Source organism: Megachile rotundata, chromosome 3, assembly GCF_050947335.1.
Source record: "Megachile rotundata isolate GNS110a chromosome 3, iyMegRotu1, whole genome shotgun sequence".
NCBI lineage: Eukaryota > Metazoa > Arthropoda > Insecta > Hymenoptera > Megachilidae > Megachile > Megachile rotundata.
This window is the reverse complement of record NC_134985.1, coordinates 12,665,464-12,693,315: the sequence shown is the minus strand read 5'-3', so window position 1 is coordinate 12,693,315 and position 27,852 is coordinate 12,665,464. Positions and strand designations below refer to the sequence as shown.

Genomic DNA, 27,852 nt, shown 5'->3' with positions numbered 1-27,852 from the left:
CAGGTGTAACAAAAATTCTTAAACTCCATATGTTGGGTTACAATATCGTTTATGTATTTCTCCAATAGAAACATATACAAATACTAATATAGATTGGTAATATAATAATAATATCAGTAATGAAACAAGTAAACTGGTTGAAAAATCTGATAACATTCTAATTAGATGAAAAAAGATTATTAGTATCGAAGTATGTACAATAATGCACACCAATGTCCATTCTATCTGCGGACATCCATCACTCATGGCCGATGTAATTTAATATTCATACGTAAATAAAATAACTTTGTTCACAAAATTATGCACTGACAAATTTTTCAACATTTCTTCATCAAATAATTGTCGTACAATTCCTTTGGTTTTTCATTTCGGAATGAAATTCGAAATTAGATTTTCTCTGCTTAGTTTAAGTAGGGACCTATCTTAAACGCTTCAAATCTTTTAATTCTATTATTTAGAATTATTTTCAAATTTCATTTTCATACACGAAATATAATTATTTCTAATTTGATTAATTTATTAATTGTGATACAATTATGTACAATTATCTTTTCATTTTGAAATGTAATTTCGATTTTCATTTCGAAATCCTAGCTTCCTTATAAAATACCAAAAATGTAAATTATAAAATAGCAACGCTTTGTGTTGGACAACCATAATTACTTTTCGCCCACTTCACGATGAGCAATCATAGTCGAATCGATTATTAATTTCTGTGTAACAATAAGAATAGGTTGTCAGGAACTTATGTCATTCATACCAGTCGACTATGTATTATATATTCGACACTCATACTGAAAGCATTAATCCTTTGCACTCGAGGGTATTTTCGTTGTCGACGGGTAGCAACTCCAAAATTTTCCAAAAGTTTCATGAGCACTTTTGTTATTATTTTTCTTTTAATTGATCTATAATCATTATTTCCCGTTTCAGTACATATATCTCGTGTTCGACACTATTTTAATTAAAAAATATTTATTTCAATTTGTTAAACCGAATGGTAAGTTGCTTTCTGAGTCCAAAGGATTAAACGTTACATGATTTTATCAGTTCAACCATAGACAGAGGATGTCCTTGTACTTATGTGCATTGAACCGTTTCTTTACTTGAACATGTAGATCGTGCTTCTGCCACTTTACAAGGCACACCGCTCGTTGGGGGCAGGCCATATATATGGTAGGAACCGTTCAGGCTCTGTTTTTGTTCCTGGGATGTGAGAAAGTCGGTATCCATGTTTATGATCAATGCTAGACTTGCGGCTGCAAAAAGATATCATTTTTATATGAGGTATCGTAGAACATATGTGTTATTTCCAAACTTCCAAATTTCCAAGCTTTCAAGCTTCCAAATTTCTAAATTCTGAAATTCCAAATTTCTAATTTCTAAATTTCCCAATTTCTAAATTCTGAAATTCCAAATTTCTAATTTCTAAATTTCCCAATTCCTAAATTCTGCAATTCCAAATTTCCAAATTTCCAAGCTTCCAAATTTCCAAATTTCCAAATTTCTAATTTCCAAATTTCCCAATTTCTAAATTCTGCAATTCCAAATTTCCAAATTTCCAAGCTTCCAAATTTCTAAATTCTGAAATTCCAAATTTCTAATTTCTAAATTTCCCAATTTCTAAATTCTGCAATTCCAAATTTCCAAGCTTCCAAATTTCCAAATTTCCAAATTTCCAAACTTCCAAATTTCCAAATTTCTAAATTCTGAAATTCCAAATTTCTAATTTCCAAATTTCCCAATTCCTAAATTCTGCAATTCCAAATTTCCAAATTTCCAAGCTTCCAAATTTCTAAATTTCTAAATTTTTGAATTTCTAAATTTCTGAATTTCTGAATTTCTGAATTTCCGAATTTCTGAATTTCTAAATTTCTGAATTTCTAAATTTCTAAATTTCTAAATTGAAATCCCCATATTTTCCAAATACTTATTTGATATTATACTTATAATGTTACCAATAAAATAATTTACTATTCTCTCAAATATCCATGCACTAAGTTTATACAGCAGACTCTCGTTATATTGCCATCTTCGCGCAGACTAATACTCTACCACCTAAGACTATACGTATATGTATACTAAGACTATACCTATATACAGTATGTATACAATATGTATAGTCTAAAACTGTAATATCGGTTCTGTGTTATAATGATTTAATTATCAATATTAATTGAATACTTACGTGTATCTAGCGGGACACAGACACAGTTTGGACTTAAATAAAACTCGACTGCGGATCGAAGACGTTGAACCTCACGTGATGCATGCAGATCCAATAACATTCTTGTTTTTCGCAATCGTCTGATTGCCGCCTTCACCACGCTCCTTGCCGAACAATAAATTTCTGTGAAATCTGATGGAAGACTCTCCATACATACAGGACAAAACTGTTCTGCTCCTGTTGGCGCTAAATAAAAAACAGTAAATAGTAAAAACGTTGATAGCATAATTATTATAGGACGTAACGTGGTCAGAAGGTTAGGTTAGGTTAGCAAATATTCCTGTCTATGTTCTAAAAGTGTAAGTATGATTAAATGATCTTGGTTTATAATGATTTTTCTTGTAAAATTATAATTAATATGATAGGTAATAGGATTTTTATTACATTTGTTAGATTTGAAACTTTTCACCCAAATATTTGAAATTTACTTACACGCATCGTCCGTTTCGATGTCTGTCGTATTTCTTATTTGACTGTCAAACTCCTCCTGTAAATAATTGTGCCTTTCATACTAAATTATATAGATAAACGATAAACATACAGTATGTCGAGAAATTCAATTTTGAAAAGTTGATTAATATTGTTTCACTATATCTCCTTTTATATTTCAGCTAAGAGTACTTGTTTGCAGTATAGAGTACTTGCATAATGCAGTAAAAAGCATTTTATAGCAGATTTGTTAATAATTCTGCTCTTGCCCCATTGCACATGAAATAAAGTTTCAAAGTATTTAACTTCAAGTTACGCTCTTAGCCCATTTTCGGGGAAAGTGCAGAGTAGTTGACATTTTAAACAATTTCCTATCAAAATCAAAATGTACAAGGAAAATTAAGGTCCTAGTTAATATTAATTAAATAGTAGTAATTGTGCAAAGCGTTCGATATCGACAGCGTTAAGTATTTACATAACAGACTGAAAATACTTACGTTTAAATACCAATTTTACAAAAACCAGTCTGCATTTACCCCACTTCACCTTGTACCTTTTATGATGCCATTAGTACAATTTGATGTCGACTATACCTGTACAGGTTCCTGTTCTCCCCATTGTACCGTTTGATCCTCGATACCAAGAGTCGGAGTAAGATCGGACAAGCCATTGGTAGCTATGGTAGTCTCCAATTTGTAATCAATCGTCTCGGGTTTAACGTAAACTGGTACTGGTCCTTCCATTCCTTCCGGAATGGCTACTTCTTGTTTCGTATCAACGAATGATGAATTTAATTCTATCTCTACCGGCTGCCTCATCGATTTTAATTTGAATGATACATCTGTTATCGGTTGTTCGTCGATCGGTTCCGCACTACTGCACATTGAAGGGACTTTATAGTTCTGCAATTATTCACATATGTTCGAATCATGGTTACACTCTCTTCGAGTACTTGCCATTGGTGTAAATAGAATTCGTTTTCATGGTGGGCCAGAGGCAACAGCTTTGGTTTAATCAGAAAAGAAATGGGGAATTTGGTAAGATTGGATATATTGATATTTGGGCATTCGGAAATTTGGGAATTGGAAATTTGAGACTTTGGGAAGCTGGAAAGTCGGAAACTTGCAAATTTCGAAGTTCAGAGATTTGAAACTTCTTAATTTTGAAAAATACAATATTTAGAACTTTTGAAATGACAAAGTTTAATAATAAAAAAATTTGAAAATATCCAAACTTGAAAGTTAATTGAGAAATTTGGTAACCCAAAAATTTCAGAATTTCAAGACTTGTAACTTTCAAATCTTTTCGCTTTCTAATACGCGAAGGATGAAATGTGTCCTGCACTCTAGTTACACCAACGGTTGCACTTGTATATTAAACAATCAGTGAAAACTCACGCTGTACACCATAAGTTCTTGTTGATAATAATCATAAAGTATCACATTCGCTGGCTCAAGATAATCGACAAAGTTTTCCCTTATTATCGTGAAGGATACACATGTTTTTTCATCAAATAACTTATCGAAGTAAATAACAACGACGTCGTTATTTTCCTCGAAACGTTTCACTCCTGTAATTTAAACATTATCTTCGATTATTATTCTTCTACTTCTACGATTGGGCTAATCAGAAACTTCTACAGACGTGAATCAGATTATGCGATCAGAAATTTGTTAAGTAAACCTTTATCGATTAAAATATACAGGGTGTCTCACAACTAGTAAAGGTCCCTGAAATGGAGTGTAGCTGAGGTGATTCTGAATAAGATTTCCCTTTGCAAAAATGGGATTTGAAGCTTCGTGTTTGAACTATTAAGTAAAAACACGGACCAATCAGAGCGCGAGGATTATGCATTTCCAGACGCGAGAACGGCAGCTTTGGATAACGCGTAGTTATCCAACGCGTGGTAATCCAATGTGTAGTAATGTAACGTGTGGTAATGCAACGCGTGGTAATCCTACGCGTAGTAATCCAATGCATAGTAATCCAATGCGTACTAATACAGCGTGTGGATATCCAACGCGTAGTAATCTAGCGCGTGCATATTCTACACGCAGAAATTCAACGCGTAATAATGCAACGCGTGGTAATTCTAAGCGTAGGAATCTAACGCGTAGTAATCTATCGCGTAGTAATCCAGCATGTGGATATTCAGCGTGTACTAATCTAACGCGTGGATATTCGACGCGTAGTAATTCAACGCGTAATAATGCAACGCGTGGTAATTCTAAGCGTAGTAATCTATCGCGTAGTAATCCAGCATGTGGATATTCAGCGCGTACTAATCTAACGCGTGGATATTCGACGCGTAGTAATTCAACGCGTAATAATACAACGCGTGATAATTCTAAGTGTAGGAATCTAATGCGTGGTAATCTATCGCGTAGTAATCCAGCATGTGGATATTCAACGCGTCGTAATCCAACGCGTGGATCTTCGACGCGTAGTAATTCAACGCGTAATAATGCAACGCGTGGAATTCTAAGCGTAGGAATCTAACGCGTAGTAATCTATCGCGTAGTAATCCAGCATGTGGATATTCAACGCGTCGTAATCCAACGCGTGGATCTTCGACGCGTAGTAATTCAACGCGTAATAATGCAACGCGTGATAATTCTAAGTGTAGGAATCTAATGCGTGGTAATCTATCGCGTAGTAATCCAGCATGTGGATATTCAACGCGTGGTAATCCAACGCATGCACATTCGACGCGTAATAATTCAGCGCGTAATAATCCTCGCCCTCTGATTGGTACGTGTTGTTCCTGAATAATTCAAAAACGAAGCTTCAAACTCCGTTATTGCGAAGGGAAATCTTATGCAGAATCACGTCAGCTACCCCCCATTTCAGGGACCTACAGTAATAGATAATTTTCTGATCAACTTAATGTTTTTGTTCTTCATTAAGAAAATATCGAACTTACTTGACATTGGTTGTAACAAGGACTGTAAGCTTTCACGATCAGGCACGTATCCACTTATCATTCCAATTTCAAGCAACGCCATGTTGCTTTCCCCGTCTGCTAATTTATATCGTGCACAAATCGTTACATTTTGCATCGCACACTCGTTCGCAAATGCATCAGATCGTGCAGAAACCGAAAGGTCGAACGCATCTGAACCAGTTGCGTGTGCAACGTTGTATTTGATGTTGGTCTAAAATTCAACAAAAATAAACAATTTTGTAACTTTTTATGCAAGGAAAATTCCTTGGAAAGGACAAATTCGCCTTCGCATATGCAGTGTCAAAAAGTTTACGAATATCTAACTTCCATTTATTGAGCAGTCATTAAGCAGGTTTATGGAACGCATCTCATGTCTCATCAAGAAAGTTTAGAAGTAATTGAAAATTCTGCTTTTAATACGATATTTCTCTTAAATTCTGTGCATTCTTTACGAAGCACTCTTAATACCTGTATGAAATTAAAATGAATTAAGTTTGATACCGAGTTTACGGATCTGATCAAAATGAAGCGTCTTATATTCCTCATTTTAAATTGCACAATTAATATGTTTTTATCAAAACTTGCAAACAAAGAGTAATTGTATACATCACTTCATCATCGCTTAAATATTTATCATTGCACTTTATTTTCAATCTACAACTGCACATCAAATATCCATAAACCTAGCGAAAAATCAACAAAATATAGTGAAGGAGAATCAACAAAGTATAGTGAGTTTAAGACACTCCAGGTTTAATCTGGACAAACGACGCTGTACAGCACTCATATCTTTGAGTTTGTATTTGATGCACTGCCTATGTCATCTTTGTTAAAAATAGCAAAGCGTAATCTCGGAAATAACGAAAATGACGCATGTTACCTGTACCAAAACGCAGCCCTCTCCTTCGACAGAAACTTCAATGGACGTCGGTAAAACAGGCAGACGAATTTGCGTAAGAACCATACGATTGTCATTATACAATCTATGCACGCGATCAACTTCGATAGCTGTTAGAAGCACGGACAAGTCGGTGTTTTTACTGCTCGTGACCATAGCGTACTCGCTGATCGCCTCTAAACCAAGAATCGTGTCCTGGGTAGATTTGAAACCACCCTCGACGTTTCTTTGCTTCGATATCCAACGGACGGCCTTTAAAGCTTCGGTCAAATTATCGTTCCCGCCCAATTTGACCAACGTGAGAATCACGTATGCTGTCATTTCGATGCTCAAACTCAGCGACGACCATGTTTTGTCCTCCCACCAAAGTAAGTCCTTGAATCCACGGAAAATTAATATTAACTTTTTTTTCGGCAGTGAGAGTTGTAATTATTACTGCAGCGTTAAAGGAACGTTGAAATGTTATGTATATTTTAAATTTGGCGTTCTTCAATTATATAAAGTATCGAATTTGAAACTCTTTATGTAAATATGATTTGGATTTGTCACATTTGAACTGTAAATTTAACTCGATGAGGGTCGAGGTTTATTTATGGTACCATACCTCTTTAAGTTGTCATTTTTCTCATATTATACTCCCATAATAGCAGTAATAATAATAGTAATATCAATAATAATAATGTATGTAAATCTTGATATATTATTAAACGTTCTAAATAATATTAAAATAAGAATTTAAATACACATACAATAAAATTTTCAGTGTCTTTTACATGCGGTTATCGCAAAAAATTTCTATCCAAATATTGCTGTGACAATCACCTAGAGCTGTAAAATGCGATAATTGAAAGATAAAAAATTCTATTTCACGGTTATATTCAATCTTTTGTCTCAATTATTCGATACGAAACAGTATTGTTCAAATGTATATAATTTGTTAATCTTTATCTCCTTCTTTTTCCTCAATCTTTGATTAATAGTATATTATTCGTGTATTTTAGTTTCTATTTTTGGTTGCTAAGAAATTCTTACATTGTATGAACGCGTAGCGAGGTCCATCACTGATTTCAAGCTAGCATTAACTTTCGGGTATCCCAACAGGGCTAATGCATACGTAGTTAGAATCGTAGCGTAAGGACTATCGTTGCCATTCGCCATTCCTTTTTCCAGGCAATTTAATGCATTGGTAACAAGAGATTCTGGCAATGTTATTCCAGATTCGACCAAAGCGATTAGAATGTAGGCTGTTAACGCTGTCGATGAACTATCGTCTTGAAGACCACCCTGGAATATACATAAACGGTGTAGAGCATACAGGGTGTTTCGTAACTAGTGTAAGTCCATGAAATAGAGGGGTAGTTGACATGATTCTGAATCAGATTTCCTTTTGCAAAAATGGGATTTGAAGCTTCGTTTTTGAATTATTAAGTAAAAACACGGACCAATCAGAGCGTGGGGATTATGCGTGCGCAGACGCGAGAGCGACAGCTTCGGATAACGCGTAGTTATTCAACGCGTCGTAATCCAACACGTCGTAATGCAACGCGTGGTAATGCAACGCGTGGTAATCCTACGCGTAGTAATCCAATGTGTAGTAGTCCAAAGCGTACTAATACAGCGTGTGGATATCCAACGCGTAGTAATCTAGCGCGTGCATATTCTACGCGTAGTAATCCAACGCGTAATAATGCAACGCATGGTAATTCTAAGCGTAGGAATCTAATGCGTGGTAATCTAACGCGTAGTAATCCAGCATGTGGATATCCAACGCGTAGTAATCTAGCGCGTGCATATTCTACGCGTAGTAATCCAACGCGTAATAATGCAACGTATGGTAATGCAACGCGTGGTAATCCTACGCGTAGTAATCCAATGCGTAGTAATCCAACGCGTACTAATACAGCGTGTGGATATCCAACGCGTAGTAATCTAGCGCGTGCATATTCTACGAGTAGTAATCCAACGCGTAATAATGCAACGCATGGTAATTCTAAGCGTAGGAATCTAATGCGTGGTAATCTAACGCGTAGTAATCCAGCATGTGGATATCCAACGCGTAGTAATCTAGCGCGTGCATATTCTACGCGTAGTAATCCAACGCGTAATAATGCAACGTATGGTAATGCAACGCGTGGTAATCCCACGTGTAGTAATCCAATGCGTAGTAATCCAACGCGTACTAATACAGCGTGTGGATATCCAACGCGTAGTAATCTAGCGCGTGCATATTCTACGAGTAGTAATCCAGCGCGTAATAATGCAACGCGTGGTAATTCTAAGCGTAGGAATCTAATGCGTGGTAATCTAACGCGTAGTAATCCAGCATGTGGATATCCAACGCGTAGTAATCTAGCGCGTGCATATTCTACGCGTAGTAATTCAACGCGTAATAATGCAACGCGTGGTAATGCAACGCGTGGTAATCCTACGCGTAGTAATCCAATGCGTAGTAATCCAACGCGTACTAATACAGCGTGTGGATATTCAACGCGTAGTAATCTAGCGCGTGCATATTCTACGCGTAGTAATCCAACGCGTAATAATGCAACGCGTGGTAATTCTAAGCGTAGGAATCTAATGCGTGGTAATCTAACGCGTAGTAATCCAGCATGTGGATATCCAACGCGTAGTAATCTAGCGCGTGCATATTCTACGCGTAGTAATTCAACGCGTAATAATGCAACGCGTGGTAATGCAACGCGTGGTAATCCTACGCGTAGTAATCCAATGCGTAGTAATCCAACGCGTACTAATACAGCGTGTGGATATTCAACGCGTAGTAATCTAGCGCGTGCATATTCTACGCGTAGTAATCCAACGCGTAATAATGCAACGCATGGTAATTCTAAGCGTAGGAATCTAATGCGTGGTAATCTAACGCGTAGTAATCCAGCATGTGGATATCCAACGCGTAGTAATCCAACGAGTGGATACTCGACGCGTAGTAGTCCAACGCGTAATAATCCTCGTTCTCTGATTGGTCCGCGTTTCTCCTTAATAATTCAAAAACGAAGCTTCAAACCCCATTTTTGCAAAGGAGAATTTTATTCAGAATGACATTCCTCTACCTTCTCAGAGAGTAACACTAGTTACGAAACACTCTGTATAAGTAATCATTTTGTTTGATTTTTAGGTATTTATTACGATTGATTATTTCATAAATTTAAACTAAGTATTGATTTTATGCTACTTGAGTTCAGTTAGGATTATTCACATCGAATGTCAGCATGTTTTGAAAATACAATTATGTTCTTCTTAAATCGATATACAACTAAAAATTTTAAATCTAATAAAGAAAAATAAACATTTCTTTATTACAAAGTGAATTTTTCAACCGAAATCAATTCACATACAGTGATGTATTTTGAATATTAGTATGATTTATACTCAAAGTTTCATAAAGTCAAATAATGCTTTTCTTAAATTTCTATAAAGTCAAGAGTTTAAGAATTATTAATAAATCTAGCCTATAAACGAAAATTTACGAAATGTCTTTGATACATAGTTGATTTTTCAAATAACATTGTAAACGTATCGCCTTTCTTCACCAACCTGCAACGGTTTGTGGAAAGTGGTACCAATTCGCGGGAAGCAACCATTTTTCAATTGTTTGGTGATAATCCACTCCGCTGTTTGATAAAGATGCCGTTCGCCGATATAAATTAAATCTCGGGCTTTGGCGAAAGACTTCAACACAAATGCAGTTAGCCATATTGAATTTGTACCGGCTTGGAATGGTCCGTATGAGCCGTCCTCACGCCTGAAGTTTAGCTGTCTTTGGTATCCTGTGTTTGGTATAAACCGGTAGCGATTAATATTCGTAATACATTTTCAGACTTTTAGTATATTACGTCATTGACGAGCGATGTCAAGGATAGTTAGTATTATTCGAAAATTCCGAAACTGCAGTTCCGACATTCTAAAATTCTACAATCACACACTTCAGAAATTCTACAGTTCCGAAATTGAAAAATTCTACAATTTTACAATTCTAGAATTCTATACTTCAGAAACACTACAGTTCCGACATTCTAAAATTCCCCCGTTCCAAAATGCTAAAACTCTACAATACCACAATTCCACAATTGCACAATACCACAATTCCACAATTCCACAATTCCACAATTCCACAATTCCACAATTCCACAATTCCACAATTCCACAATTCCACAATTCCACAATTCCATACTTCCACAATTGCACAATTCCACAATTGCACAATTGCACAATCGCAGAATTCCACAACTGCACAATTCCAAAATTCCAAAATTCCAAAATTCCAAAATTCCAAAATTCCAAACTTCCAAACTTCCAAAATTCCAAAATTCCAAAATTCCAAAATTCCACAATTCCAAATTCCCAAATTTCTAAATCCTGTAATTTCAAATTTCCAAATTTCTAAATTCTGAAATTCCAAATTTCCAAAATCCCAAAATCCAAAAATCCCAAAATTCTAAAATTCCAAAATTCCAAATTTCCAAAATTCCAAAATTCCAAATTCCCAAAATTCTAAAATTCCAAAATTCCAAATTTCCAAAATTCCAATATTCCAAATTTCCAAAATTCCAAAATTCCAAAATTCCAAAATTCCAAAAAACCAAAATTCCACAATTCCAAATTTCCAAATTTCTAAATTCTGTAATTCCAAATTTCCAAATTTCTAAATTCTGAAATTCCAAATTTCCAAAATCCCAAAATCCCAAATTCCCAAAATTCTAAAATTCCAAAATTCCAAATTTCCAAAATTCCAATATTCCAAATTTCCAAAATTCCAAAATTCCATAATTCCAAAATTCCAAAAAACCAAAATTCCACAATTCCAAATTTCCAAATTTCTAAATTCTGTAATTCCAAATTTCCAAATTTCTAAATTCTGTAGTACCAAATTTCCAAAATCCCAAAATCCCAAATTCCCAAAATTCTAAAATTCCAAAATTCCAAATTTCCAAAATTCCAATATTCCAAATTTCCAAAATTCCAAAATTCCATAATTCCAAAATTCCAAAAAACCAAAATTCCACAATTCCAAATTTCCAAATTTCTAAATTCTGTAATACCAAATTTCCAAAATCCCAAAATTCTAAAATTCCAAAAATTGCAAATTTCAAAAAATCCCAAAATTCCAAAACTCCAAAATTCCAAAATTCAATTAAAGTTTGCTTCACCAACACTATAACAAATGAGAATACAAGTACATAAAAATATATAACCTACAGCAAACATTTTATTTCGAGATAAGATATTCGAAATCCGCAAAAAAGGCAGTACGCAGAGATTTCTAAACAAAATTAAAACGAATAAGTAAATGCGACAAATAGAATGTATACCACGTACCTTTCTCTATATTTTTGATCGCTTTTTTTCGGAGTTCAGGTTTCTTGATCTGTAGAACATCGAGATATTTTATCACGTTAAGATTTGGCACAAATAAAACCATATTCTGTTCGCCGCAGCCTCGCGGTAATTGAACGAGGTTGTCCAAATTCTGGAGTGCTGGTCCTAAAATGTCTCCTATCAAATTTACGTAACCTCTTGCACTGTCGTTTACCACATCCTCAGGGAACGCAGCTTCCCACATGAACGTGGAATCATCATTAAAGTCCATCGGACAAAGTAACATTGTTTCCGTTTTCTCCATTGGGTAACCTTCAGGTAGAATTAAAAGTGGTTTCACTATTTTGTCCCTTTAAAAGAAGAAGCGATTGATAGATAAATAAAACACCGTCAGGAATATGATATAATAGATAGACTGACAGAGTTATTTCTCTATTTAGAAGTAGCGTGAATTTGAGTTTCGTTGAGAATGCAAGCTTTTAAATTCTAATATTTTTATATAGTTAGTTATCTAATCCTGAAACTTTTAAATTTCTAAGTTTCTAAATTTCAAAATTTCTGAATTTCTGAATTTCTAAATTTCTGAATGTCTGAATTTCTGAATGCCCGAATGTCTGAATGTCTGAATATCTCAGTGCCTCAGTGTCTCAATGCCTCAGTGTCTCAGTGTCTCAGTGTCACCGTGTCTCAGTGTCACAGTGTCTCAATGTCACAGTATTTCAATGTTTCAGTGTCACAGTGTCTCAGCGTCTCACTGTCTCAATGTCTTAGTGTCTCAGTGTCTCAATGTCTCAATATCTCAATGTCTCAATGTCTCAATGTCTCAATGTATCAATGCCTCAATGTCTGAATTCTTAAATTCCAAAATTTCTAAATTTCTACATTTCTAAATCCCAAAGTCCTAAAATCTCAAAATCCCTAAATCCCTAAATCTCCAAATTTCTACATCCCTAAATCCCTATATCCCTATATCCCTATATCCCTATATCCCTATAACCCTATATCCCTATATCCCTAAATCTCTAAATGTCTAAGTCCCAAAATCCCAAAATCCCAAAATCCCCAAAATCTCAAAATCCCAAAATCCCACAATCCCACAGTCCCACAATCTCAAAATCTCAAAATCCCCAAATTCCAAAATGCCTAGATTCCTAAATCCCCAAAACCCTTAAATCCCTAAATCCCTAAATCCCTAAATCCCCAAAACCCTTAAATCCCTCAATCCCTAAATCTCTAAATCCCTAAATCCCTAAATCCCTAAATCCCCAAAACCCTTAAATCCCTCAATCCCTAAATCCCTAAATCCCTAAATCCCTAAATCCCCAAAACCCTTAAATCCCTCAATCCCTAAATCTCTAAATCCCTAAATCCCTAAATCCCCAAAACCCTTAAATCCCTCAATCCCTAAATCTCTAAATCCCTAAATCCCTAAATCCCCAAAACCCTTAAATCCCTAAATCCCTAAATCCCTAAATCCCTAAATCCCCAAAACCCTTAAATCCCTAAATCCCTAATTCCCCAGATCTCGAAATCCCTAAATCTTTAAATTTCGAAATTCCAAAACTTGAGTTTCAAAATTCCTAAATGAAATAAGAAAATTCTGAAATCTATAAATCTGGTATTACAGACATTCGAAATGAAAAACTTGTCAACTATTCACTTATCTAAAGAAATTACATTATACCCGCATGAATATACTCGATTGCAACTTATCAGTAAAAAGAACTCGTATCTAATATGAAATGTTCTAATTACCTAGTAAATACCAAAGTCTGCGGACCACAAGGTTCAGAATAATTAGAGTCTATGTAAGCTGAGACAGTTATGTTAACCTCTCCGATAACCCGTGGTCGTAAAACGAATTCGTGGATCACGCTGTCTCGTGGTTCCACGCAGAACGACGCTGTCGGAAGCGACAAATGCAGATCGATCCCCGACATTTCTTCCAGTCTGATAGCCACCTGCATATCAGATCGTCTTATGAAGTACGTTCGTTTAACGACAATCGCGTATCATTCGATCAATGAATTATTACAGGCAAGCTATGTTGCATGTAATTGAAGAGGGAGACTTTCATGCGCATCATTTCACCGCGTTTCACGCTGTACGGCAAACTATAATCGAGGAAGAATGGTTGAAACGACGTTATGGTGGTCGGTGGCGCTATTCCCAGGCCATGTATCGGTGAAATGCACGTTGTATAGCCGACCCAATCGGTGATGGTGTGTGGAAGCGTGCGTTCTATTGTTATTTTACCTTCCCTCCTGTGAACAATAATTTACCACGTGTTTAATGCAAGGAAATCTTAAGGATTTTGCACTCATTAATTTCCTTCACCTGCTAACTCTTTAACATTAGAACTACCAACCAGTCAAAATGACTGATTTCAGATTTCTCATTTTATATTAAAAAATGTTATTGTCGTGATTTTATGGAACTGTCTGTCATATTTTGTTGAAGTAAAAGCTAGTTCTATATGTTACTTGATGCTTTAGTATTTATTTATTTCCCTTTTCATTTTATTTTTTATTCTTCTTGTTAGAAGTTCTAGTGTTAATTTACAAAATAGATTACGAAAGGAGTTCTCTATAAAATAAACTGTAACTAAGTATGAGAAAAATATATCTTTCACTTATTATAAGTAGTAAATAAATGAAAATAAATATATATTCAACCGATCTATCTATCTGAATTATTTGTAAGATCCAAAAGAAATGTGGAGACGTAGGAGTGCAAAGGGTTATATGGTAACTTAGAACTGATTTTTGGGACCTTTGAAAATTGATACGTTCTAGTCCTTTATCTTACGTTGTCTTCATTAGGACAGGGACCTTGTCTTGAACCTTGTCTCTGCTGATCGAAACAACATAAGATAAACAAGGACCAGAGTTTTGGTCAGGAGAGATAAGGACCTTGTCTTGAACCGTGTCTCTGCTGATCAAAACAACGTAAGATAAAAAAGGACCAGAGTTACGGTCAGGAGAGATAAGGACCTTGTCTTGAACCTTGTCTCTGCTGATCAGAACAACATAAGATAAAAAAGGACTAGAGCTTTGATCAGGAGAGACGAGGAGGTTATCTTGAACCTTGTCTCTCCTGATCAAAACAACATAAGATAAAAAAGGACCAGAGTTACGGTCAGGAGAGATAAGGACCTTGTCTTGAACCTTGTCTCTGCTGATTAAAACAACGTAAGATAAAAAAGGACCAGAGAGTATCAATTTTCAGAGGTCCCAAAAGTCAGTTCTGAGTTCGCCTAGACCTTTAACTTAATTCGAATATTGTGAAAGAGAAACATAGAGACAGAAATATTCCTCGCATTCTATTTTCGAAAGATATAATGTTTTATGTGTCACACTTGAAAAATCTACTGTATAATAATTAAGGTGTTAGAAACCGGCCATACCCAGTAGGCACCAACTCCCATAACCACGTTTCTGGAAAGTACGATCTACTTTCCAGAGTAGATGTCTGATCATAACCCTCGTCAATGTATTCCAGGTCCACCACTGATGACTTCGCAGCGGCGGCAATCGCGAAATTTATTACTGGAAAGAAATGTTGGTTGAACATTATAAAATCAACGCTTACAATCATTCTACTTTAAGTGTGATGTATTGGATGCTGCGCTAAATGTGTGGACTTTGCTACAGCATGTTAATTAAATTTAGATTTGATGCATTGGTAAATACCTAGTAAGGTGAAGTGGGGTAAGTTCTTAAACGGGGCAAGTGCGTATACAGGCTATTTTTATTACAATATGACCGAAATTTCTCCATTTAGTATGTTTGTTTCCTTGTTTTCTTTCACTATATCCCCTTTTATATTTCAGCTAAGAGTACTTGTTTGCAGTATAGAGTACTTGCATAATGCAGTAGAAAGCATTTTATAGCAGATTTCTTAATAATTCTGCTCTTGCCCCATTGCACATGAAATGAAGTTTCAAAGTATTTAACTTCAAGTTACGCTCTTAGCCCATTTTCGGGGAAAGTGCAGAGTAGTTGACATTTTAAACAATTTCCTATCAAAATCAAAATGTACAAGGAAAATTAAGGTCCTAGTTAATATTAATTAAATAGTAGTAATTGTGCAAAGCGTTCGATATCGACAGCGTTAAGTATTTACATAGCAGACTGAAAATACTTACGTTTAAATACCAACTTTACAAAAACCAGTCTGCACTTACCTCACTTCACCTTAATCAAAATTATATGTAGATTAATTAAACTTAATATGGATTTGAAATATTAATAATTACGTCGTTTTGGTCGTTACGGAAAATGTAATACTCGCGGGTTAATTAAATTTGATATCAGTTTGAAATATTAGTAAATGATGATCGATAATATGTTAATGTAATAAGAAATTTAATGCTAGTAAATACTTTAAGAAAAGTTAATGTTAGTAAGTACTTGCCAGTGTCAGCCGACATCTGAAACATCCTTGTATCCTTTTTAAAACTTAGCGTGCACGGTAGTGTTGTCTGTTTTAAATCGCTCATCACAATCACTCCGAAATCCTATAAAAAAGAGAATGAAACTTATAAGAATGTAGTGAATTGATGATGAAAGACTTTGAAATTTAGGGAATTGCAAATTTAGAATTTTAGAAGGTCGTAAATATTCGAGTTTAGAAATTTGGGAGATTGTAAATACCATTTCAAAAACATCTTACAATGAAAGCTTGCATTTCGTTTACGTATTCAATTATCCTATTATACGTAGTCGATCGCCTTTTTCGTCTTTCGAAACTAAGAAACGTCGCAGGACGCGGTAGATGACCGATCTCTTCTTCTGTATCTTCCATCAGAACCTCCGCTGTACAAGTCAAAAATTCCTATGTATTTACACCGTGAGAATAAAAACAAAATTTATAAGCAGCAATGAGAAACATACATTGGCAATTAGCTTGCCGCCAAGAGGTCAGGAAAGAAAACTCGCGGTACTTCAATTTTTCGAACGTTTTAGCGGCATCGATTAAATTAGATTTCGATCCGTCTAAGAAAAGTGTTGATTTATCTACGGCTGATATTCCACAGAGAGACCATGGTGCAGCTTCCACGTGGTACTGAGTAGTTGATCCTGGTGTTCGGGCATCGGTGTGCCAAGCTGTTTTAACCTTGTTCTCGAAACAATGGCCAACCTCGATTGTATAAGTAGCAGCCACGATTTCGCCGTCCAATCGCACGTAATAGAGCAGTAATTCGGATATTGGCGCCATGCTTGATGTTACTTTCACGCTTAACGGAAATCTGCAATAAAAGAATATTGACACAGTTGGTTTTTTACAGGATCTTATTCTGTTAGATCATATTATTATAATAATAATGTCAGTAATGAAACAAGTAAACTGGTTGAAAAATCCGATAACATTCTAATTAGATGAAAAAAGATTATTAGTATCGAAGTATGTACAATAATGCACACCAATGTCCATTCTATCTGCGGACATCCATCACTCATGGCCGATGTAATTTAATATTCATACGTAAATAAAATAACTTTGTTCACAAAAATATGCACTGACAAATTTTTCAACATTTCTTCATCAAATAATTGTCGTACAATTCCTTTGGTTTTTCATTTCGGAATGAAATTCGAAATTAGATTTTCTCTGCTTAGTTTAAGTGGGGACCTATCTTAAACGCTTTAAATCTTTTAATTCTATTATTTAGAATTATTTTCCGATTTCATTTTCATACACGAAATATAATTATTTCTAATTTGATTAATTTATTAATTGTGATACAATTATGTACAATTATCTTTTCATTTTGAAATGTAATTTCGATTTTCATTTCGAAATCCTAGCTTCGTTATAAAATACCAAAAATGTAAATTATAAAATAGCAACGCTTTGTGTTGGACAACCATAATTACTTTTCGCCCATTTCACGATGAGCAATCATAGTCGAATCGATTATTAATTTCTGTGTAACAATAAGAATAGGTTGTCAGGAACTTATGTCATTCATACCAATCGACTATGTATATTCGACACTCATACTGAAAGCATTAACTCTTTGCACTCGAGGGTATCTTTGTTGTCGACTAGTAGCAACTCCAAAATTTTCCAAAAGTTTCATGAGCACTTTTGTTATTATTTTTCTTTTAATTGATCTATAATCTTTATTTCCCGTTTCAGTACATATGTCTCGTGTTCGACACTATTTTAATTAAAAAATATTTATCTGAATTTGTTAAACCGAATGGTAAGTTGCTTTCCGAGTCCAAAGGATTAAAGGTTACATGATTTTATCATGATTATTCATACTGAAAGCATTAAGTTGCACTTGTGATGGGTTTTACTTGTTATGAATTACATCTACAAATAGGAACTTTCAAAAATAAGTTGAAGTGGGGTAAGTGCAGACTGGTTTTTATAAAATTGATATTTAAACGCAGAAATTTTTGACAAAACAAAGAAGTAGGAACTTTGGAAAAAATATAGAAATTTGCATTACCCTGTAACATGCGACAGTCTTCAAAAATAAAAATTTTTGACAAAAACAAAGAAGTAAGAACTTTGAAAAAAATATAGAAGAATTGAAGAATTGAGAGAATCGCATCATGCCATAATATTATAAAATAGTACTTACAAATCTATTATTGAAAACAATAAAGAAATATAGAAAACAAATATCATGAACTTTACCTGTGTACAACGGGGTCTTGATCGGTTCTGTTTGAAAATTTGAGGCTACCCAATAAATTGCGAAATTCCGAGTAGTTCAATATGGTGTCATGACCTGGCTTATGCGTTACGTGGCCATATATCAGGATCCCACTTTTGGAGTTGATAGAGTAGTGGAATAAAATCGATTCATTGTCTTTTATGTTTGAGGGCATCGTATACATCACGTTGAAGGAGTATTTTTCACCGCATACGATGGGTTGAGTTCCTCTGGTTACAACCAAGTAACTATTAGATGCGGAGAACCAAGGATGGATGTCAATTTGTGCTGATGGTTGATCCATGAACACCTGAAGATGTACGAGTGATTATACGAACTATTAGCAAAAATTGTAAGTTGAGTTCATTTTATGTAGCACGGTTCCTTTCGCATTTTATAGGTTATACAAGTGTATTTCACTTGAAAGAAGAAACTAATTAAATTAATAAATAATAAATAAGTAGAAATTGTCGGTAATAATTAATTCTTGGAAAGAGACTAAAATGTCATCTAAAAAGAGTTCATAAATATTTTCTTCGGGAGATATCACAAAAATATTAAATGTGAAATTAGGTGTAACCACTCGTACGCAATGATATTAAATATTTGTATTAAGTCCGAAAATTGTCAAGTTTAAAATTTTTTAAATTATTATTTTTCAGCTAACTGAATATAATTTTTGATTAGCAAATATTTGATGTAATATCAAAAACTAAAAAAAGGGGAAGAAACTCTGATATAAAATTTCATAATAAAATTGTTTAGAAGTTTAAAATCATTTTGCAAACATAAAAAAGGATTTTTCTGAAATTTATATTTCAGGAAGAAAATTTATTTAAATCTAATATAATTAATTTTACTAATTCCGTGGACTATTTGATCGACTACAATAATTCTTTCGATAGAGAAAACACGGAAAAAGTAAGAAACGTTCAATAAGAATTTATGTAATCGATTAAAATTTCAAAATTGTACCCTCCAGCGTTTCTCCGGCGAATAATATTTCATCGGGTAATCAACGGCAGTGGCAAGAAAACTCAACAAAATAACATTCCTCTGTTGAGGTGGTACGATAAAATCAACAAAACCGTCAGCGGACGTCGTAAAATCTCGGCATTCGACCATATCCAGCAACAATTTGTTTTTTCCCAGTACTTTTAAACAAAGTTGAATCTTCTCGTTCGGAGCGGGAGTATCGTCCTGCTTAAAAACTCGTAACTGCAAAGCAAAAAGTGTACAATCACAATAAACAATATTAACTATAAGAATTCTTCAATTTAAGAACATGATCTTGAAATTAATCTGGCAAGTTTTTAAAAATAATTTTCAATCAGAAATGATTGAACAATTTAATTCTGAATTAAATATAATTTCGATAAAAATGAATCGATAATAATCAGATTAATTAATCTATTAATTATTTACATTAATAATATTGTTAATAAAATTAATAATCAATTCAAGTAATTTATTAATATGAACAGTTAATGTAATTAATTATTAGAAACTACAGTGTGAACAAATAAATTGATGTAAGGTGAAGCGGGATAAGTGCAGACTGGTTTTTGTAAAGTTGGCATTTAAACGTAAGTATTTTCAGTCTGCTATGTAAATACTTAACGCAGTCGATATCGAACGCTTAACACAATTACTACTATTTAATTAATATTAACTAGGATCTTAATTTTCCTTGTACATTTTGATTTTGATAGGAAATTGTTTAAAATGTCAACTACTCTGCACTTTCCCCGAAAATGGGGTAAGAGCGTAACTTGAAGTTAAATACTTTGAAACTGTATTTCATGTGCAATGGGGCAAGGGCAGAATTATTAACAAATCTGCTATAAAATGCTTTTTACTGCATTATGCAAGTACTATATACTGCAAACAAGTACTCTTAGCTGAAATATAAAAGGGGATATAGTGAAACAAAACAAGGAAACAACATACTAAATGAAGAAATTTCGTTGATATTGTAATAAAAATAGCCTGCATACTTGCCACGTTTACGAACTTACCCCACTTCACCTTAATTTAACGAAAACAACCTAACTTTTCGATTCGATGACAAACAAAAAGTTTACCTTTCCATGATAAGGCAGGTCCAGTTTGAAGTATTTCGGCATGTACTGCGTGAATTCTATCTTCAAAGCCTTGTGCTTAACCACGGACCGACTAATGGTAGTTTTTTTCACTCCTGTCCCTGCTTCGGTGAAATTTACGAGTAGAACAATATTATTCGGAGCTACGTTCCAACGTGCCAAGTTGAGAACTGTCCCAGAAAGTGTAAATTCGGTGCATCCGTCTGGTGAATCCATCTGAATGGATAATTCATACTTTTTTAACAATAAATAGGAAAAAGGAAACATGATGAAATCGTGGAGCTTCAAAAAGGGGTAAGTTTTGCGTCAAGGAAAACTACTTTTCTTGTTTATCAAACTAAGTGTGAATGAGTGATGTAAATAATTTAGTAGTCGCATTTGTTATAGTACTTTCTTAAGTCTCATCTTATGATAGAGAAGTAATACTTGCTTCTGTTTCGTAGCGAATTGGTGTGAGGTTAGGTTTTCTTCTCCAACTAGGAGTGTGCGGAGTTAATTTCAATAACAAAGTACCTTTTACGGGTTTACCGTAACTATACCTGTAATGTTAATCGTTAGTTAAATCAATTATGTAAAAGTTACGATTTACTCTTTGAATCGCGATGGAACCTCTTAGGTCCACCATTTTCTTCAATTTTAATTATTGAAACTTTTTGACGTTTTCATTCCTTAACAATACAATGTTAGTAGGAATTATTAAATTGTGATACAATATTTAACATGAATATCTATTTATATGGAAATATTTAATATGAATTACTAAACTTTTTATTTTATATTTCAGTTTTCAATTAGGTAGCGTCCCTACCGTCATCGCGAAGAAATTACATTTATTTACAGACTCGAGGATGTAACGTAATTTTAATACAATATATAAATTTTCCTTTGATAACGAGTTAATCTTGAAATTTGTAATGTTTGAAAAATATTATAATAATAATGCAGTAATGGTACCTGACACAGATATTCCACGTGACGTTCTCTGTATCTGCAAGTACATAGCTCGGTGAAGTTACTGCTATCTGGAATCTTGGTAAAACGTACTTGTTCACTTCGAACTGCGTTCTTTCATAGATCTCGAAATCTGCGTATTTTTCCACAACAATCGACCACGTTCCCTGTTACAAACAATTCTTATGTAAATATTAGAAGTTCGTGAATTATCTTGATGAAACTCAATGCTGATTTCAACTTGTGGAGCGTTTGGTGGTTTTAGTGTTAATAATTAATTAATATAAGCATGCCAACGAGTTGTCAACTACATGTTCCCACCTTTTATTACATAATAATAAAATTTGAATTTTACCAAACTCGGTTCCATCGACAAAGGAAATTTCAACTGTGCCATCCCGTTCTCGGTGCTCACATTCGACCATTGCACTACTCTGATCCCCGACGGATTTTCAATCCACACTTTCGAAATCTACGAACGACAGATTAAATGCTTCATCTGTGGCATTACGTATGTCTTAATTACATGTCAAGTGTGCGACAGTTCCAATTCCAAAAAGAAACAGAGAGCATCTTACCGGTTTCTTCCAAGGCTTCAAATCATTTTTCAACATCAGGATTCTGATATTAACGTCTTGTCCAGACTTATAAACACGTTTATCAGTTTCCACGAATGCGAGAAGAGAATTCCGCAGGATTTCCACATATTCTTCCGCGTTCACTTTGTAATGGGGATACTTGTCGAATTTGATCGTAAGTCGAAGTAACGCGCTTCGGTATCTCATCATCGGTACTGGGAGCTCCAGACATGTTTCTATACCTGTTCAAAAATACTAGTAACATCAGCAAAATTTCCTGATAACATTTTTATCATGGATTCATTACGATTGGAAATAAAAAAAAGAAAATTGAAAATGATCTCATAAATTGTCTTGCAAAAATTGAGATGCATGCTAATTGAATTATAAACAATTCACTATGTTATACAGAGACAAATATATGAATTAGTACTTTTGGAGGTGTGATCAAAATCCTTATAGGATTAACGGATTAAATTTTTATTTATAAATTTCACATTTCTACAAAACGACATCGAACGATTTCTTCGAACATTTACTCAGGTTTTGTCAAAATTGCAAAACATTGGAGCTCATATTCGAACGAGTAATTAATATTAATTTGTTACGTTTGCAACTATTCGACTTTATACCGCGCTATAAAATATCACAATTTATTCAGAGTTTATATTTATAATCTGCCAGAGTATTTATAGTAACTTAGCATTATTTAATATATTCTGCTCTCGAGAAGTGTTCGATGCTTTCATCAACATAATGAAAGAAATATATACACTACCGTCCATAAGTATCCGGACACTTGGTTTCGTTACATAAAACATAGTTAAACTTTGTACGAAAGGTATTTAGGGTTATCATATCATTTGTAATAATTATTATTATCTTTTTTGAGGTGTCATAACGTAATAGAATTAATTTTTAAGTACAAATTATACAATGAAAGTGTGAAAGTAAAATTCATGTCCAGAAGTACAAAGTCCAAATTTGTGAATCTAATGAAACGCTTTCGATTCTAAAAAAAATTTTCATTTCTACTGCGTTTCATTTCTATGGTGCAGAACGTATTCAGAGGGTTCTTCGATATGTTTCAAGTGTTTGTAAACTGTTGGTAGATGTTTAGGTTCCCTCAATGGAGATAAGAATGGAGGTAACGCTATGCACTCGACAGTTTCGGTTTAGTTCGTCTGTAGCTTCTTTTCCATCGAGATATGAGTTCCAAACGAGAATTATCAATCGAAAAACGTTCCAGTATTCTGACCTCCGCAGAAAAAAAATTGATTTTAGTTACTGTTGCAGATACTTGAATAACTTTCATGCGACGCGAATGCATATTTCGCTTGTGTCCGGATACTTATGGACGGTAGTGTACATAAATTTTTCAGTTTCTTAAAAATTTTTCAAAAGTTACACGGGTCACTAAACTCACGTTGCATCGAAACAACTTTCGTGCAAGCGATACCAAATACAAATATCATTGTGATTAGCGAATGTGTATGCAATTGCAAGAACAGCAATTAGATAAATCGACGCGTGTTTAGAATAGCGTTCTTAGTAGCAATTTATCGATTAAGGGCATCCTTTTGCGCGAATGTAGTTACATCAATAAATTGCAAAGGGGCGATGGTTGCTTTGATGTTGAGCGCTGATACGATAATGGCGATGTCATTCAAAGTTGATTATTAAGGGTTCACAACCTACAGCGGTTGCGAGTACATTTTTTGCGATGAATGGATTTTGTTTGTTTGTTATACGAAATGTCAGTTAACGGGTATAATGTACTACGTTTATTATGCGATTTATTGGATAATCTCTGATTATAATTAAACACGGTTTCGTACATAACAACATTTTTTGTATTTTACAAAATTTTACTTATAATTCAATTTTATTTTATATTCTTATAATGACATATTAATTTAATTTAATAATGATATTATTTAATTTAATAATATATTATTTAATTTGGAAGATTCAATTGCATTGTGAAATTTGACTTTAAATAACTTGTACTAAAAAATGTATTATTATTATTAAGCTAGCATAATAGATAGATGCATATCATCGTCTTGAGATTTCTTGGCGATATATCAGTTGAAGTTTGATCAAGCTAAACGGTCAATTTTCATTGCTAACCCCATACATAACAATATAAATGGGTTTCCCATGTATTCCAGCAATTGCTTATTTCCTCTGCAGAGAGGGAGTTGACCAATTCAGTGTCCCCGCAGGAAGCGACTACAATTTCAATTTACGATTTGTTTAAAGCGCCTGTCGCGTGACAAAAATGGCTGACAGGCGGGAAATGATCGAAACAAACAAAAAGCGCGGGAAGATGAGTTTTAAAATTTAATCAACCCAGGAGAAACATTAATTGAGTGAAAAGATGTTCAATTATTTTTTTATGCAATCGTTAATCAATCTGTGTTTAATTTTCAAAATGAAATGAAAGAAAGAGAAATCCTTTGAAGCCTGAAAGTAGTCATTCTAGTAAATAGGTGAACAAAAAATAAAAAATTGCATTGCAACTTGTATATGTATAAATATAAAAATATTTGTTATTAATATAATAAATATGAAATTAGAAAAATGGTCATACTTTTGCAAAATTAAAATGAATAAGAAATGGTAATAAGACAGGTCTTAAATGTTAAAGTAACTATAATTCAATATTATTAACTGTTTTGCAAAAATTAATTATTAATGCATCATTAATACTATATATGATATTTTAGAGTTAACAATAAGTTTCAATTTAAATATCGTAGACCATCAATAATTTACTCTTCAATATCAGAAATTACAAATGTGGACAAGACAATATAAACATGTCTATCTATAGACCTACGAGTTATATAAAATCTTCCGGGTAATTATATAGATACAAATACATGTATGCATATTTATCGCTTGTGATAACAAAAATATACTTGAATGCACTCGATTTATGTCGATTGATTGACTAGCAAAATAAGGAAGAACAAATATGAGACTGAAAAATGAAATATTATGTCGGGAAAGAGAGATAACAAATTAACTGAAAATCAAGTAACTCGAGCTTTCTTTGGTTTTAATAATCCTTAACCAGTTAAGTGTGTTTGACGACTATATCCGTCATGGAGATGTGGCAGAATTTTGTGTCATGACGACTCATGACAGAGTTCTTTCACCGACTTATTTGGTATGTGTTGACATTCACCGATGAAAGTCGACATTCTCCAATTTCGGTCTTTCACGGTAACATATATATCTATTTACCTGATGTTAATACGGTGTTAGTTCTCGACAATACTTCATCTTCTTTCACTAGCTCGAGAAGAATATGAGCCGGAGGCTCTAATTTATGCAGTGACAAACATCCGCTCACAGTTTCACCTGCTGGAAGTTGTTTGGGTGCTGTAAACAGGTATCCCCTGAAAATAATGCAGAATTAAATGTCCAATTTTGAAACAATTTACCCATTTTTTAATTCTTGAAATTTATTTGGTGGTAAATAAACTTTTATTTAGCACTTTGGTGGCCACTGTTATGCATTTGTGATTTTAACTGTTACTATTTACCCTATTTTTACGATTCTATTTTTTTTCCATACTTTTATTGCTACAATTAGTTACTTATAATATAATTATTATAATGAATTGCGATTAATAGAAATGAATAATATTGTCACGTATCAAATTATGTTCCTCTAGTAGTTTTATTGGTAGCGACAACTAAATGCATTAAATTTTACGTAAAACTGTAAAAATTAAAATTTGCAAAATGTAAAGGTAACTAAAAGTTTTATATTTAAGAAGATACAGAGTTAAACATGGTTCGAATAATCACGAAATATAAATTTTTACTAAAGAGATGATATCGAAAAGGATTAATTTTTGTTTGAATAGAAATACATTCAAAGATTCAAAAAATATATATTCATCTTTGACGACTGCTTGCAGATAAAAGTTTCATGGATTTTGGAAATTTTACAAATTAACTAAATCCTTGATAATGCCATCTTTGCTAGTAATATTCGTGTATTCCTAATCATTGATTATTACTTAATCCTAATCTATGTAGGGAGACATTCGGTAACAAAATTATTGTTACTTTCATAACGTACGAAAAATGCTACAACAGAAGCTCACAAAATTGTAATTTTAAAACGGTTAGTTAAACGTATGTATTAATGGTGTATATAGTAATGGCGGCCGCGAGTGTCTGCAGTACAAGAACGAACGACAAAGCTTTATTAATCATAATGTTTGTTGATACAGTATACTTCAACTAATTCATAGCTAATCAGATTTTAGACCTCTTCTTATATTAAACAGGTTCTCTGTAATTATAGCATGATGCATTTGTATATTATCTGCGTTTATAAATAAAGAAACGAGAGTTCAGTCATTAAAGCGTCCAAAAAATTATTTTTCTAATATTAATATTAATAAGATATTTGATCTAGCAATAAAATTCTTGCACAACATTTCAAAATCTAATAATATTATAATATAGTATTTTTAAATGCTACAAAAATTATTGTAAAATTCAATGCAAATATTTGAATAACACTAACCATATTTAATAAACTATTAACAAAAATATTATCAATATTTGCACCCTCGCAAAATGTAGGTCTAAAATATTATAGAAAATCTTGTACTCATCCACGAAATTAAACTCGAAAATGGAGAAAATCACCGGTAAGTTACCTTATAACCGCTTTAGCATCACAGCAACGTAAAAATCCCACAAAACAACAAAGCACCAGAAACACAAATTTATCCATTTTGAATGATCTCATACACTGTCTCTATCATTTATTTTCGATAAACGCATGTTTTCAGTGAAATATTCGATTTTCTAGTTCTACGTTAAATCCGTCGATCGAATACTCGAATTACGATAAAAATACAAAGCACGTTAAAGAACGTGCCGATATACGTTATTGCACGCTGTGTGCAGACTGAAAGCACGATATTCGTTCGGTCCCTCTTATTACCCCCTGAATCTCCAGGGGAAGGGTCAAGAATTTCACTGATACCATTAGAACACAATCCGCGTTTAATTTTCTTTCGAATTCCGATCGAATGACCTTTGTCGTAATCGCTCGTTCGTAGAATCAAGTGTTTCGATATAAAGATCAATCCGTTTCAATTCGTTTATAGATATTTTACTTGCGAGGATGCACTTTTTCAAATTTATTCTTGGCGATCTGAGATTTTGCAGAAAGATTCATTTTGCATAAAAATAATGTTCGCGAGAAGGATTTTTCGAGAAACGAAGAAAATTTTTGTTTTGATATTACCTGTTTTATCAACGAAACGTAAAATGTCAATGAAACTTCTCTTCTTTGGATGAGGTTGAATTTTGTTAGGGGATAGTTCGGAGGTAAAAAGTGTTTTTGATAGATAGAGGTTTTGAAAATTGAACAAATTTTTTTGGAGTAGTTTTTGTGTTTATTTACCGATGGTCGATAGCGACGGAAACGACTTTGCTGTTAATTAGACGCAATTCAGAAAACAGAGTCTTTTAGATGTGAATAGAAATGTTTAGATGAAAATAGGGGCTTTTGGATGAAAATAAAAAGGTTTAGACGAAGCCAGAGAATTTTAAGTGAAAATAATGTTCATTAGAAGTATTCTTATTATAAGTAACTCAGAAATATCATGCGAAATTTTTAGAAGCGTAGTAATGAACGTTTGAATATTTCAGTCTATCGAAAATGTAAGAATTT

General features: G+C 33.6%; 1 protein-coding gene across 1 annotated transcript; it reads right to left on the bottom strand.

The window, feature by feature from the left end:
- Positions 1-32: 32 nt before the first annotated feature.
- On the bottom strand, positions 33-27,091 carry LOC100882618 (murinoglobulin-1). Its single transcript, XM_076529348.1, has 25 exons — positions 26,828-27,091; positions 25,392-25,546; positions 22,137-22,378; positions 21,914-22,030; positions 21,562-21,725; positions 21,038-21,146; positions 20,590-20,823; positions 19,481-19,723; positions 18,487-18,815; positions 16,728-17,083; positions 16,507-16,649; positions 16,249-16,351; positions 15,239-15,380; positions 13,868-14,096; positions 13,588-13,793; positions 11,833-12,182; positions 10,051-10,283; positions 7,531-7,782; positions 6,481-6,873; positions 5,580-5,811; positions 4,054-4,226; positions 3,250-3,558; positions 2,660-2,714; positions 2,189-2,413; positions 33-1,259 (listed from the first exon to the last, which is right to left on the bottom strand). The coding sequence occupies exons 1-25, from the start codon at positions 26,917-26,919 to the stop codon at positions 1,081-1,083; spliced, it is 5,265 nt and encodes a 1,754-aa protein (XP_076385463.1). The 5' UTR covers positions 26,920-27,091; the 3' UTR covers positions 33-1,080.
- Positions 27,092-27,852: the final 761 nt, after the last annotated feature.

Coding starts and splice junctions, on each gene's coding strand:
- LOC100882618 (XM_076529348.1), bottom strand. CDS start 26,919: ATGAGATCATTCAAAATGGATAAATTTGTGTTTCTGGTGCTTTGTTGT. Junction 22,031..22,136: donor TGAAGCCTTGGAAGAAACCG/GTAAGATGCTCT, acceptor TGTCGTTCGTAG/ATTTCGAAAGTGTGGATTGA. Junction 13,794..13,867: donor ACATGCAACATAGCTTGCCT/GTAATAATTCAT, acceptor TCTGATATGCAG/GTGGCTATCAGACTGGAAGA.